Consider the following 15,195-nt stretch of genomic DNA (forward strand, 5'->3'; position numbering starts at 1 on the left):
GGTTTGTGCACATGTAGTCGAGGTGTGCTGGGAACTCGGAGGAGCCTGTCCAAAGTCAGTCCACGGACAACCCCCACAGCTGCCAGAGAGAGAGAGAGCTCCACCCTGCCAGCCAGGGCTGGAGACGGGCGATGAGGTTAGACTGTCAAACAGCCGGCGGGCGTCACAATGGGGGAGCGCACTTCTCCGCTCGCCGCAGAGAGCGACCGATTTTCACTTGTGGGTTTGTGGGAGGGGCGGGCGGCGCACGGAGCCGGTTGTCGGCCCGGTTAGCAGGTTGCCGATCGATCCCGGTGTCCCACACACGCCCTCAGTGAAGAGGGATGAAGGAGCAGTCCGCAGACTTCAGCAGTGAGTGGCTGGACACGGGCTGAGCGGACATACAGCCCCGGTGTGTGGGTCAGGACACGGGGCCGGGCAGTCCAGCTGTACACCCCTTTGCTGGATCGGTACCCGGCAGTACACCCGGCACTGGCTGGGCACCACGCACACATCGGGCACCACGCGGCTGAAAAGCAGCTGGGAACTGGTGGTAAATCTTTGGCCGGCCTACTGGCGCTAACCAATCGGGCTCATGGACAGGTTGATATAGTGGTGTTTTCAGCAGGAAATTCTCCTGGGCACCGTGTGCCTGGCTGTGGACACACATCCCAGTTACAACATGCTCCGCACCCACTGCCATCTCACCGTGTCCTCCTTTTGAAAGAAAGACTCACGAGGCTGGGGAGAATGGGCTTTGTGTGTCATCTGCCCCTGCACCTTGCTGGGACTGAATTGGGATGAAAGTCTCACTGACCCAGCAATAGGCCGAATACCTGTTATGTGTCACGCCATCCTTTGGGCCAGGGTTTGAAGTTAGCCAGAGACCAATGTGATCAGAAAGAAAGACTTGCATTTCTATAGCGCCTTGCCCCACCCCAGGATGCCCCAAAGCGCATCACAGCCAATGAAGTACTTTTGAAGTGCAGTCACGGTTGTAATGTGGGAAAGGAGATGGTGGGTTATCCACAATATTACAGCACGTTCTTCTTATTTGTTCTTGCAATGTGGGCGGCACTGACAAGGCCAGTAATTATTGACCATCCCTCACTGCCCCAGGGCAGTGTGGAGCTGGAGGTATGTGAGTGCACAGTGACATGAGTGGGCACTGAATGACTGATTCAGCTAATGAGGGAGTCCTTGTTCGCCCTGTGCTGCTGGGGGGGGGTGAGATGGAGAGGGGTGGGAGGGGGCTGGTCCGGATCATAAACACCGGCACGGAGTGGTGGGGACCAATGGCCTGTTCCTGTGCTGTAGATACTTTATATTTTTATGTAATAGTCAAAAGGTTGGTATTTTGAGGCCATCCAGGGGCTAATTTTCCTTCGCTTTGCTGTTTTTCAGAAGAAACATTAAAGTGAGTGTCAGCTGTGGCTCAGTGGGCAGCACTCTCGCCTCTGAGTCAGAAGGTTGTGGGTTCAAGTCCCACTCCAGTCATTTGTGTACATAAATATCGGCTGCAACTCCAGAGCAGTACTGAGGGAGTGCCGCACTGTCAGAGGGGCAGTACTGAGGGAGCGCCGTACTGTCAGAGGGGCAGTACTGAGGGAGCACCGCACTGTCGGAAATGCAGTACTGAGGGAGCGTCGCACTGTCGGAGGGGCAGTACTGAGGGAGTGCTGCACTGTCGGAGGGGCAGTACTGAGGGAGCGCTGCACTGTCAGAGGGGCAGTACTGAGGGAGCGCTGCACTGTCGGAGGGGCAGTACTGAGGGAGCGCTGCACTGTCAGAGGGGCAGTACTGAGGGAGCGCCGCACTGTCAGAGGGGCAGTACTGAGGGAGCGCTGCACTGTCGGAGGGGCAGTACTGAGGGAGCGCTGCACTGTCGGAGGGGCAGTACTGAGGGAGTGCTGCACTGTCGGAGGGGCAGTACTGAGGGAGTGCCGCACTGTCGGAGGGGCAGTACTGAGGGAGTGCCGCACTGTCGGAGGGGCAGTACTGAGGGAGTGCCGCACTGTCGGAGGGGCAGTACTGAGGGAGTGCCGCACTGTCGGAGGGGGCAGTACTGAGGGAGTGCCGTCTTTCGGATGAGACTTTAAACCGTCTGCTCTTTCATGTGGATGTAAAAGGTCCCATGGCACTATTTCGAAGAAGAGCAGGGGAGGTCTCATTTATCCCTCAACCAACATCACTAAAACAGATTATCTGCGATTGTGGGAGCTTGCTGTGCACAAATTGGCTGCTGCATTTCCCACATTACAACAGTGACTACACTCCAAAACTACTTCATTGGCTGTAAAGCACTTTGAGACGTCCGGTGGTTGTGAAAAGCGCTATATAAATCCAAATCTTTCTTTCAAATGAAAGCCGTAATGGGAGGCCGGGAAGGATGGCGATGAGGTCTGAATGGGGCGGCCCTATCTTGTGATAAACAAGCCCCCTCGGTTACTCAGCCGAGGCTGCGATAGCCAGTCTCTCCCCGAGGGAAGGGGACGATGCTGGGGTCCAGCTCCGAACCCCTCCCTAGCCAGGAATGAAGACACAGAGGCCCAGGACTGCGCAGAGCCACAGCGAGCGATCGGGAATCGAGCAAAAATCCTACGGGGCAAGATTTAAATCTCGCCAGGGTGCCCTAAAACTTACCAAAATTCCGCAGAATTTGAATCTTTCCAGGAAAAATTCAGCTGGCATTTTAACACAAGCAAATTGGGCCTCTTCCGGAAGCGGATTTGGAAACAGGGCTGATCGAATCCGAAATAAATATCGGCGCCCCAACTGTTATCAAACCGGGGAGCTGGGGGGGGTACAGTCTGGACAATCCCACTGGGGGCTTCCCGCAGAGCAAGCTGAAGGGAATGAGTGGAGAGGAGAAAAGGGAGCGCTCACTGTCCCAGCTCAACTCCCTGCTCCCGCCGAAACAGGACAGACAGAAGAAGCGAGTAAAATGCACACGGCCATTTCAGACACAGTGAGACACACATAGACGCCGCACGCAATGCACATACTGTTCTCCGGGCAGGGCTGCACATTGCAAACGTCAGGGGTTCATGTATCGCCGGCGGCAGGCGGGGAGCGGATTGGCTGCCGGTCAGACAGCACTGCCCAGGGGATCCCCCAGGGGGCGGCCCTGTGTAAGTACCGGACATGCACCGACACCTCCGCTTTGGTGAGCCGGCAGCACGGGAGCTCCAGAGCGCTGCGGGGCCGCGCAGCTTAAAGGGAACGTTGGGGGGGGCATAACGGACGCAGGCTCCTCTGATTCCCCCCCGACCCGCACTCCGACCCCCACACTTGGGGGGTCATATTCTGACGATTCACTGATCTTCGCCACATCTCGAGCTGAGGGGCCCTTGCAGAGAGCCGGCGCAGGCTCGATGGGCCGAATGGCCTCCTGCTGTGCTGTCACCCCTCTGTGATTCTCAGAAGCTGGGCCCGAGGCCAGGCCACGCGCACCCTGCACGGAGCCAGGAATTGCCCATCAGAGGGACAGGCACTGGCCAGACTGCTCCTGCTCGCCTCCTGCTGGAGAATCAATGGTGGCAGGGGCAGCGCCCTGAATCACTTGTCTGCTGCCGCACATGACCACGGAGAGAGAGAGGCGACCCGCAGGAATTTGTGGAGGGGGACTACACAGAAAACACACCACAAAAACAACATTCATGCTTTGCATCTGGTAACAGCAACATTGAAAATCAAAGGATACTCCTGAATTCATTAAACTCGGAAACAGGATAATGAGAGTGGCCTCTCACAGCAAACCTCAAAGTATTAATCTCAGCTTCAAAAATTCGCCAATTAAATCACATCTACCGGGTGGGGGAACATTTCCGACTATTTTTCAATCAGAATGTTAAAATCCAGCAAACCTGGGTGTGCTCTCCACGGTCTCCTTCCTGCAGCAACCAAACACAGAACACAGACAGGAGGTTAGTAACAATACCGGGCCGCTTCATCAACCTGCCCACAGCACGACATTATTCCACTCCACGCTCGGGAATGTACTGTCACAATCCAGGGAGAAATGAAGCATTAAACACCTTGTACAAGTGGTTAGATACAGAGTAAAGCTCCCCCTGCACTGTCCCATCAAACACTCCCAGGACAGGTACAGGGGGTTAGATACAGAGTAAAGCTCCCTCTACACTGTCCCATCAAACACTCCCAGGGCAGATACAGCACGGGTTAGATACAGAGTAAAGCTCCCTCTACACTGTCCCATCAAACACTCCCAGGGCAGGTACAGCACGGGGTTAGATACAGAGTAAAGCTCCCTCTACACTGTCCCATCAAACACTCCCAGGGCAGGTACAGCACGGGGTTAGATACAGAGTAAAGCTCCCTCTACACTGTCCCATCAAACACTCCCAGGGCAGGTACAGCACGGGGTTAGATACAGAGTAAAGCTCCCTCTACACTGTCCCATCAAACACTCCCAGGACAGGTACAGGGGGTTAGATACAGAGTAAAGCTCCCTCTACACTGTCCCATCACACACTCCCAGGGCAGGTACAGCACGGGGTTAGATACAGAGTAAAGCTCCCTCTACACTGTCCCATCAAACACTCCCAGGGCAGGTACAGGGGGTTAGATACAGAGTAAAGCTCCCTCTACACTGTCCCATCAAACACTCCCAGGGCAGGTACAGCACGGGTTAGATACAGAGTAAAGCTCCCTCTACACTGCCCCATCAAACACTCCCAGGTCTGTCTATACCCTATTGAATCTCGTTTATTATTTTAAACACCCCGGTCAGTTCACCCCTGAACCTTCTGCATTCAAGAGAATACAAGCCAAGTTTATGCAAACTGTCCTCATAATGTTTTAGCGATCCGTGTTGTTGGGCTACCTCGAGTTGCAATTAAACGGCTGGCGTTACTGTCGGACAGCTCAGTACCTGAAGGTGAGTCCTGATTTACTCTTGAGGTTCCGCAGTAGATCGATCTGGTTGAGCGGAGGGATCAGCCTGTGACAACATCACGCAAAAGAACAGACGTTGGTTTCAACAAAGGACATGATGACAAGCAGAGCTTCAGTTAAAGGAAGCAGCCGAGCTCTCACTACACACCCGCCCTGCGACAGCCAAGCCTTTACAGCACAGCGGCTGGTAGTTGTTGGGGGATGAGTTGAAATCCCACTGTGGCCTGTTTGAGAATTTACAGTCAGTTTAAAGAAGCTGTCAGATTGTCGTAAAAACCCAACTGGTTCACTGACATCCTTTAGGGAAGGAAATCTGCCGCCCGTACCTGGTCTGGCCTATAGGTGACTCCAGTCCCACACCAACGTGGCTGACTCTTAACTGCCCTCTGAAGTGGCCTAGTGAGCCCCACAGTTTGTATCAAACCGCTAGTTCAGGAAGAAGGCGACTCACCACCACCTTCTCAAGGGGCAATTCGGGATGGGCAATAATTGCCCACCTTGCCAGCGACGCCAACATCTCGAGAATTAATTTTTAATAAAACAAGCACAAGGATTATAAGAAAACCAAGACTTTGTGTGGTTAAAAACCCCTGCGAAGCTATCTGCTCTTGTCTGCTTGAGTTAGCACATAGAAACATAGAAACATAGAAAATAGGTGCAGGAGCAGGCCATTCAGCCCTTCTAGCCTGCACCGCCATTCAATGAGTTCATGGCTGAACATGAAACTTCAGTATCCCCTTCCTGCTTTCTCGCCATAACCCTTGATCCCCCGAGTAGTAAGGACTTCATCTAACTCCCTTTTGAATATATTTAGTGAATTGGCCTCAACTACTTTCTGTGGTAGAGAATTCCACAGGTTCACCACTCTCTGGGTAAAGAAGTTTCTCCTCATCTCGGTCCTAAATGGCTTACCCCTTATCCTTAAACTGTGACCCCTGGTTCTGGACTTCCCCAACATTGGGAACATTCTTCCTGCATCTAACCTGTCTAAACCCGTCAGAATTTTAAACGTTTCTATGAGGTCCCCTCTCATTCTTCTGAACTCCAGTGAATACAAGCCCAGTTGATCCAGTCTTTCTTGATAGGTCAGTCCCACCATCCCGGGAATCACTGGTGAATCTTCGCTGCACTCCCTCAATAGCAAGAATGTCCTTCCTCCAGTTAGGAGACCAAAATTGTACACAATACTCCAGGTGTGGCCTCACCAAGGCCCTGTACAACTGTAGCAACACCTCCCTGCCCCTGTACTCAAATCCCCTCGCTATGAAGGCCAACATGCCATTTGCTTTCTTAACGGCCTGCTGTACCTGCATGCCAACCTTCAATGACTGATGTACCATGACACCCAGGTCTCGTTGCACCTTCCCTTTTCCTAATCTGTCACCATTCAGATAATAGTCTGTCTCTCTGTTTTTACCACCAAAGTGGATAACCTCACATTTATCCACATTATACTTCATCTGCCATTCATTTGCCCACTCACCTAACCTATCCAAGTCACTCTGCAGCCTCATAGCATCCTCCTCGCAGCTCACACTGCCACCCAACTTAGTGTCATACGCAAATTTGGAGATACTACATTTAATCCCCTCGTCTAAATCATTAATGTACAATGTAAACAGCTGGGGCCCCAGCACAGAACCTTGCGGCACCCCACTAGTCACTGCCTGCCATTCTGAAAAGTACCCATTTACTCCTACTCTTTGCTTCCTGTCTGACAACCAGTTCTCAATCCACGTCAGCACACTACCCCCAATCCCATGTGCTTTAACTTTGCACATTAATCTCTTGTGTGGGACCTTGTCGAACGCCTTCTGAAAGTCCAAATACACCACATCAACTGGTTCTCCCTTGTCCACTTTACTGGAAACATCCTCAAAAAATTCCAGAAGATTTGTCAAGCATGATTTCCCTTTCACAAATCCATGCTGACTTGGACCTATCATGTCACCATTTTCCAAACGCGCTGCTGTGACATCCTTAATAATTGATAGCACGGATGCTATCTCCCCCTCCCGTCATTGTGAAACAGAACAGCAACATGAAATCTCCAGATGGTGTCCTGTGTCACCTAACGCTTCACACTCGGTTCTGTGCTAAAAAACGCGTGCGGGAAAAAAAAATATAGAAAGCTGAATATTACACAGATGTTTGAAGGTGGCGGGACATGTCGATAAGGCATGCGGGATCCTTGGGTCTCTGAATACAGGCATTGAGTACTAAAGCAAGGAAGTTACGAGAAACCTTTATCTAGCACCGGCTAGACCCCAGCCAGAGTATGGATCCGCTGGGTTCCTCCCCAGCCCGCTCGAATTGCGTTTCTATGCCAACATTGGCCCCTCAATTGTCAGATCTGAAACGCTGTAACTTGGAAACCGCAGTCGTGACCCTGACCCAACTCACCGAGAGGGCCCCGTAGAATCCAGAGGAAAGTCACACCCTGCACGATGGTGCCGTAATTCCGGGGGGGGGGGTGGAGCTCGTAGACTGGCGGGTGAGATCCTTCCTGTAGCCCTTGGGTGGGTTCTGCCCGCTCCACGCACACGGCACCCGCGCAGGTTGGGGAGGGGGGGGATGGAAGTGGTCGGGCGAAGGAATGGGGCAACGGGAGACAGTTCGAGTTCGTGTCTGAGGCCCCCCCCACCGTAATCGGGCTGGCGAGTTGCGGGTAGGATTGGCCGGGAGTCTCATAAAAGGGCTATTTGACCGGGTGGCGCAGTTGAATACGGGAGGACATGTGATGAACGCTTCAGTAACACGTCCAATCAGGGTTGTCCCCTCCAAGGGCCATGAGGAATCCTTCGAAAGGTTAAATGTATACACTTACTGAGGCCCGTTCTGGCCTCCCTGTGCATTTTCTTCAGTTAAAATGGCAGCGCGGTACCGATATCATCGGGCCGCGACGTTTCCCGGCGAAGCAGAGCCACAAGTTGCGGGGGTCGGGGGGCCCTCTCGTGCCTGTCCGTTTGTTTGAGGCGAGTTATGGTGCTAGGCGGCGAGATCACACCAGGAACTCTTCCGTCTTATCACTCTGCCGGGCGGGAGGGGTTGCGGGGCGGGGGGAGGGGGGGGAGGAAGGGAAGGGTTAAAATCGCCCCCCTTTTACACAAAGATGTTGCTGTTGTTTTTGGGCGGGGGGGGGGGAGAGCATGAAAGATTTATTTTTGTTATTAAGCGAAAGAGAGTTTCCCGTCAAAGGCCAGATGCACCAGGCTTGGCGACACACACACACACAATGTACCTACTTGTCCAAACGCCACTTATCACAAGGCCTCGTGCCTGGAACCCATGTCTCTATGGAAACACCGGCATGACAACAGCACTGACACTACAGTGAGGAGATGGAGCAAAAACAAACGGGTGTGTGGAAGTGAACTAAAATGGAAGGAAATAAAAGAAATTTGAAATTAAAGAAATTAATTAAATTAAATTATAAAAGCAAATCTGTTATTTGTGGGGGTCGGGTGGTGGGGGGCGGGGGTTTATCTCCACACCCACCTGTACATTGGCACAGTCAACGTTTGCTCAAAGCACTGCCAAGTGGCGTTCAGGTCCGTCCGACAGAGGCTAGTCGAGTAATACCGCCAGGCAGCCTGTGCGTGAGATGTAGAAACACAAAGTATACATTATTGAGAATGTTAGATTTTGTCTTATGAGAATAAACTCTGCACCCCCTCCCCTTTAATTTAACAAATCCTGGGCTAAAGTTCCGTGTCTAACCAGGTGAGCTATCTCAGGCCAAAGTTCAGGGTCTAACCAGGTGAGGTATCTCAGGTCAAAGTTCAGGGCCTAACCAGGTGAGGTATCTCGGGTGAAAGTTCAGAGTCTAACCAGGTGAGGTATCTCGGGTCTAACTGGGTGAGGTATCTCAGGTAAAAGTTCTGTGTCTAACCAGGTGAGGTATCTTCGGTTAATGTTCATGGTCTAACCAGGTGAGGTATCTCGGGCCTAACCAGGTGAGGTATCTCAGGCCTAACCAGGTGAGGTTGCTATCCTGGTCATGGGCCAATGTCGCTGTTCACCTGCATCTGAGAAAGACCCAAGAGCTGTCCCAATCAACTCCTGTTTTCCATCCCTGTGCAGGCAAGGAAATGGCCTCAATGATCCCCCTCTGAAACAGCCCTTGCTCCTGTCCTATAAACATGGTTCTACGACCTTCGTGTGCGACGTGTATTCCCTCCGTATAATGAAGAAAATTTTCAATGTTTTAAAAATGGTATTTTCTGATACACCCCAGGTACTGAGCTCTTTCTGCCCCGTGCCCTTTCACCTTTCCCCGGTAACCGTGAGAGCCAAGCCATGTTACCTGGATGAGACCAGCCGCGGGATTCCGTCGCTTCTCAAAGTGTTTCTGCCGATGTTGCTCCTGAACCTTCAGAGCAAAGCCGGAGCCGAGAATTCCCTGGATAACAGGAGACGGGAACATCAGGAAGAGCTCCTCACCGGTTTCCAAGTTCGAGACCGAGACCCATAGATTTTCATTGGGTAAGGGTAATTAAGGGAAATGGATCCAAGGCGGATGGATGGAGTTAGGTCGCAGATCAGCCACGAACTCACTGAATGGTGATAGGCTCGAGGGGCTGAATAGCCTACTCCTGTTCCTGTGTAACAGGCTCGAGGGGCTGAATGGCCTCCTCCTGTTCCTGTGTAACAGGCTCGAGGGGCTGAATGGCCTCCTCCTGTTCCTGTGTAACAGGCTCGAGGGCTGAATGGCCTCCTCCTGTTCCTGTGTAACAGGCTCGAGGGGCTGAATGACCTCCTGTTCCTGTGTAACAGGCTCGAGGGGCTGAATGGCCTCCTCCTGTTCTTGTGTAACAGGCTCGAGGGGCTGAATGACCTCCTGTTCCTGTGTAACAGGCTCGAGGGGCTGAATGGCCTCCTCCTGTTCCTGTGTAACAGGCTCGAGGGGCTGAATGGCCTCCTCCTGTTCCTGTGTAACAGGCTCGAGGGGCTGAATGGCCTCCTCCTGTTCCTGTGTAACAGGCTCGAGGGGCTGAATGGGCCTCCTCCTGTTCCTGTGTAACAGGCTCGAGGGGCTGAATGGCCTCCTCCTGTTCCTGTGTAACAGGCTCGAGGGGCTGAATGGGCCTCCTCCTGTTCCTGTGCAACAGGCTCGAGGGCTGAATGGCCTACTCCTGTTCCTGTGTAACAGGCTTGAGGGGCTGAATGGCCTCCTCCTGCTCCTGTGTAACAGGCTTGAGGGGCTGAATGGGCCCCCTCCTGTTTCTGTGTAACAGGCTTGAGGGGCTGAATGGCCTCCTCCTGTTCCTGTGTAACAGGCTCGAGGGGCTGAATGGCCTCCTCCTGTTCCTGTGTAACAGGCTCGAGGGGCTGAATGGCCTCCTCCTGCTCCTGTGTAACAGGCTTGAGGGGCTGAATGGGCCTCCTCCTGTTTCTGTGTAACAGGCTTGAGGGGCTGAATGGCCTCCTCCTGTTCCTGTGTAACAGGCTCGAGGGGCTGAATGGCCTCCTCCTGTTCCTGTGTAACAGGCTCGAGGGGCTGAATGGCCTCCTCCTGTTCCTGTGTAACAGGCTCGAGGGGCTGAATGGCCTCCTCAAGTTCCTGTGTAACAGGCTCGAGGGGCTAAATGGCCTCTTCCTGTTCCTGTGTAACAGGCTCGAGGAGCTGAATGGCCTCCTGTTCCTGTGTAACAGGCTCGAGGGGCTGAATGGCCGATTCCTGCTCCTATTTCTTAAGTTCTTAAAATTAGGTCTTTGTACATTGCAGTACCAGCACTGGATGGGGCTCATAATGGATCATTATGCTGTTAGCTCTAGATATTTTCAGTTCCAGATATTTGTCACCGAGACTAGTGACAGAGAGTTCCAGTCCAAGGGACACCAATGACACAGCAATGTCGAGGGAGGAGGAGAATCCTTACTGAGGATCCAGGGGTCTATGTTCAACCAACACCCGATGTCCTCCTGGTTAACCACCTTATTGTAACAAGGTTGGCTGGCCTTACTGAGAGGCCCCTGTGTCCTGACCCCGTGCAGGCTCTGTCACTGACCTTCACTGAGCCCCTAACCCCCACAGCTGCCTTCAGCCTCCTCCTGTTCCCATGTTTCCCCGTTTGCACCTGGGAGGAAGCAGTGCCTCCGATCAGTGGGAAAGGACTTGCAGTCGGGAGCTAATAGCAAAGGCCTAATGGTGAGGTCCTCTCAACGCTACTGCTCAGAGCAGGAGGCTGAAGGCAGCTGTGGGGGTCAGGGGCTCAGTGAAGGTCAGTGACAGAGCCTGCATGGGGTCAGGACACAGGGGCCTCTCAGTAAGGCCAGCCAACCTTGTTACAATAAGATGGTTAACCAGGAGGACATCGGGTGTTGGTTGAACATAGACCCCTGGATCCTCAGTAAGGATTCTCCTCCTCCCTCGACATTGCTGTGTCATTGGTGTCCCTTGGACTGGAACTCTCTGTCACTAGTCTCGGTGACAAATATCTGGAACTGAAAATATCTAGAGCTAACAGCATAATGATCCATTATGAGCCCCATCCAGTGCTGGTACTGCAATGTACAAAGACCTAATTTTAAGAACATAAGAAATAGGAGCAGGAATCGGCCATTTGGCCCCTCGAGCCTGCTCTGCCATTCAATAAGATCATGGCTGACCTGATCCTGGCCTCAACTCCACTTCCCTGGCGTATTGTGTACAGTTTTGGTCTCCTTACCTATGGAAGGATATACTTGCCACAGAGGGAGTGCAACGAAGGTTCACCAGACTGATTCCTGGGATGGGGGGAATGTCCTATGAGGAGAGATTGAGTAGACTAGGCCTATATTCTCTCAAATGAGAGGTGATCTCATTGAAATATACAAAATTCTTACAGGGCTTGACAGAGCTAGATGCAGGGAGGATGTTTCCCTCAGGCTGGGGAGTCTAGAACCAGGGGTCACAGTCTCAGGATAAGGAGTCGGCCACTTGGGAGATGAGGAGGAATTTCTTCACTCAGAGGGGGGTGAATCTTTGGAATTCTCTACCCAGAGGGCTGTGGAGGCTCAGTCGTTGAGTATATTCGAGGCTGAGATCGATAGATTGTTGGATATTAAGGGAATCGAGGGATATGGGGATCAGGCGGGAAAGTGGAGGTGAGGTTGAAGATCAGCCATGGGGATTGGGATCCAGGTGGGGGGGGGACGGGATCCAGATGGGGATTGGGATCCGGGGGTTGGGGGGGGGGAGGGGGAGCAGGATCCTGGTGGGAGTTGGGATCCAGATGGGGATTGGGATCTGGGTGGGAGGGGACGGGATCCAGATGGGGATTGGGATCCGGGGGCGGGGGGGGGAGCAGGATCCTGGTGGGAGTTGGGATCCAGATGGGGATTGGGATCTGGGTGGGAGGGGGACGGGATCCAGATGGGGATTGGGATCCGGGGGCAGGGGGGGGGGGGGGGGGGGGGCGAGCAGGATCCTGGTGGGAGTTGGGATCCAGATGGGGATTCGAGATCCGGGTGGGGGCTCAGTTTCCGGATGGGGGGGTTGGGATCCGAGCGGCGGGGAGGTATCAGTGACGGCACACCGCGCTCCCGCCGCACACCGGGTACTTACTGCTGGTAGTGCAAAGAACGAGACCCCAACGAGTGTAAAGGCTGCAGCCAGGAGTCGCCCGTTCCAGGTGATGGGAAACTTGTCGCCGTATCCAATGGTTGTCAGGGTGATCTGTGGAGACATGGCGCATCACGGTGAGGGCCCGGCAGCGCTGGAACCCCACAGCTCCCCCGGTATCGCATCGCCTGCCGGTCCCTGTCCCCGTGCCCCTGGGGGTGAGGACAGAGCTGCAGGTGGGTCCCGCTAGACCTTGCCACAAATACACGAGACGCGCCGGGAAGTCCAATGGGTAGTCCCCTGATCGACTGCGGTAAACATGGACAGACACGACTCACGGGATTTCTGCCGGAGATGGGGCGGACGATGGGGGGAATCCCTGGGGACTTCCTGCCTCCGGCCAGGAGATTCCTGTTGCAGAAACAGGGAACCAGTTTGCCAAACATTCTGTCATGAAAATGACGCCCGAGTCTTTTAATATCAGGTGAACGAGAAACAAGTAAATAATTTCTTGCATTGATGTAGGGTCTGACACATCGCCCAGAACACACGAGGAATTAGCCATTGCACACACATTCTCCCCTATTCTCGGATCGGCCTGGGTCATAGTTACCACACACACCCGAGAGGGCGACGGCCGTCACAGCTGACGGGTGTCTTAGACTTGTTTCGAAGACAGTAAGGGCTGGATTCTCCTGCTCCCAACAGCCAACATCCTGGCCCACATTCTCACTCCCTTTCCTGGCTCAGGGGTCATTTTAATAGGGCCAGGATTTTGTGAGCACAATTAGATATTTTGTACATTTAAACAAATCTGTACTCTGTATCTCATCCGTGCTGTACCTGCCCTGGGACTGTTTGATGGGACAGTGTAGAGGGAGCTTTACTCTGTATCTAACCCCCTGTACCTGCCCTGGGAGTGTTTGATGGGAGAGTGTAGAGGGAGCTTTACTCTGTATCTCATCCGTGATGTACCTGGCCTGGGAGTGTTTGATGGGACAGTGTAGAGGGAGCTTTACTCTGTATCTCATCCGTGATGTACCTGCCCTGGGAGTGTTTGATGGGACAGTGTAGAGGGAGCTTTACTCTGTATCTAACCCCGTGCTATACCTGCCCTGGGAGTGTTTGATGGGACAGTGTAGAGTAAGCTTTACTCTATATCTAACCCCGTGCCGTACCTGCCCTGGGAGTGTTTGATGGCAGTATAGAGGGAGCTTTACTCTGTATCTAACCCATGCTGTACCTGGCCTGGGAGTGTTTGATGGGACAATGTAGAGGGAGCTTTACTCTGTATCTAACCCCCTGCAGTACCTGCCCTGGGAGTGTTTGATGGCAGTATAGAGGGAGCTTTACTCTGTATCTAACCCCTCGTACCTGCCCTGGGAGTGTTTGATGGGGCAGTGTAGAGGGAGCTTTACTCTGTATCTAACCTGTGCTGTACCTGCCCTGGGAGTGTTTGATGAGACAGTGTAGAGGGAGCTTTACTCTGTATCTAACCCGTGCTGTACCTGCCCTGGGAGTGTTTGATGGGACAATGTAGAGGGAGCTTTACTCCGTAGGTCCCTGTCAGTTGTCCACGTGTGGTGAGCAGAACCAAATGCAAGTTAGTGTTGTGCGTGACTTCACTGTGATGAAGGAGATGGCTGGCTCTTGGCTGTTCACCCCTCGCAGGCATCACAACAAACTCACCACCCATATTTTGCACCACAACCTCTTCCCACACCCAAACTGTGCCAGATACAGGCCTAGTGCGGGCGCTTAGTGTCTGAGCTGGTTTTACCATCGAGGGGACTCACCGGCTGGCTGCACCTATCGAGGAATCGCGGACACGCTGCCCAGGAGTGCCCAATGCACGCAGCCCCCTGCCGCTCATGGACGCTCAGCACATCGAGCCCGAGCGACTGTACGTACATTCAATCACTCACCAAACCCCACCACAGGGCGTCCGCGTACGTCGCAAAGTCTTCGTTGTCGTCTTTCTCAGCAAGGTAAACGAGGAAGGAGGCGAGAATGAGACACAGGAACCCGATGTACCAGGCTGTGATCAGCTCCTGAAAGACAGCGGGCAGAGCGAGGACACAGTGGGAGTGAGAGAGGAAGGATCAGGGCAAACGGCTGGAACTGTGAAGTGTGAGAATCAAGGAGGTGAGACATGAGGCACAGAGTGAGAAAAAGACTTGCATTTATATAGCGCCTTTTACAACCTCAGGATCTCCCAAAGCGCTTTACAGCCAGTGAAGTACTTTTGAAGTGTAGTCACTGTTGTAATGTGGGAAATGCGGCAGTCAATTTACGCACAGCAAGCTCCCACAAACAGCAATGTGATAATGATCAGATAATGTGATGTTGATTGAGGGATAAATATTGGCCCCAGGACACCGGGGAGAACTCCCCTGCTCTTCTTCAAAATAGCGCCATGGGATGTTTTACACCCCCAGCAGAACAGACGGGGCTTCGGTTCATCGCCTCATCCGAAAGATGGCACCTCTGACAGTGCAGTACTCCCTCAGCACTGCACTGGAGTGTCAGCCTGGATTTTTGTGCTCAAGTCCCTGGAGTGGGACTTGAACCCACAACCTCCTGACCCAGAGGGGAGTGTGCTACCCACTGACACACAGCTGGTCTCGGTGTTGCCTGGCGAGGAAAGTGAGGTAAATCCCAGAGTTCCCACTGCTGAATTCTATGCTGCTAGACCATGCGTACACAAGGACAGGATGGGGCGAGGATGTGATGCTTTTGAAGTCGAATAACCC

The 15,195-nt window shown here is 53.2% G+C and overlaps 1 protein-coding gene across 1 annotated transcript in view; it reads right to left on the bottom strand.

Moving 5' to 3' along the window:
• kcnq2b (potassium voltage-gated channel, KQT-like subfamily, member 2b) overlaps positions 1-15,195 on the bottom strand; it is a 186,184-nt gene that overhangs the window by 70,451 nt on the left and 100,538 nt on the right. The window contains exons 5-10 of the mRNA XM_070895140.1: positions 14,368-14,493; positions 12,446-12,556; positions 9,203-9,298; positions 8,395-8,489; positions 4,874-4,942; positions 3,846-3,872 (exon numbers count right to left, since the gene is read on the bottom strand). Of these exons, the coding sequence (XP_070751241.1) occupies positions 3,846-3,872; positions 4,874-4,942; positions 8,395-8,489; positions 9,203-9,298; positions 12,446-12,556; positions 14,368-14,493 (524 nt within the window). The remainder of the gene's footprint in view (positions 1-3,845; positions 3,873-4,873; positions 4,943-8,394; positions 8,490-9,202; positions 9,299-12,445; positions 12,557-14,367; positions 14,494-15,195) is intronic.

This window comes from Pristiophorus japonicus, chromosome 12 (genome assembly GCF_044704955.1).
Source record: "Pristiophorus japonicus isolate sPriJap1 chromosome 12, sPriJap1.hap1, whole genome shotgun sequence".
NCBI classification, from domain to species: Eukaryota; Metazoa; Chordata; class Chondrichthyes; family Pristiophoridae; genus Pristiophorus; species Pristiophorus japonicus.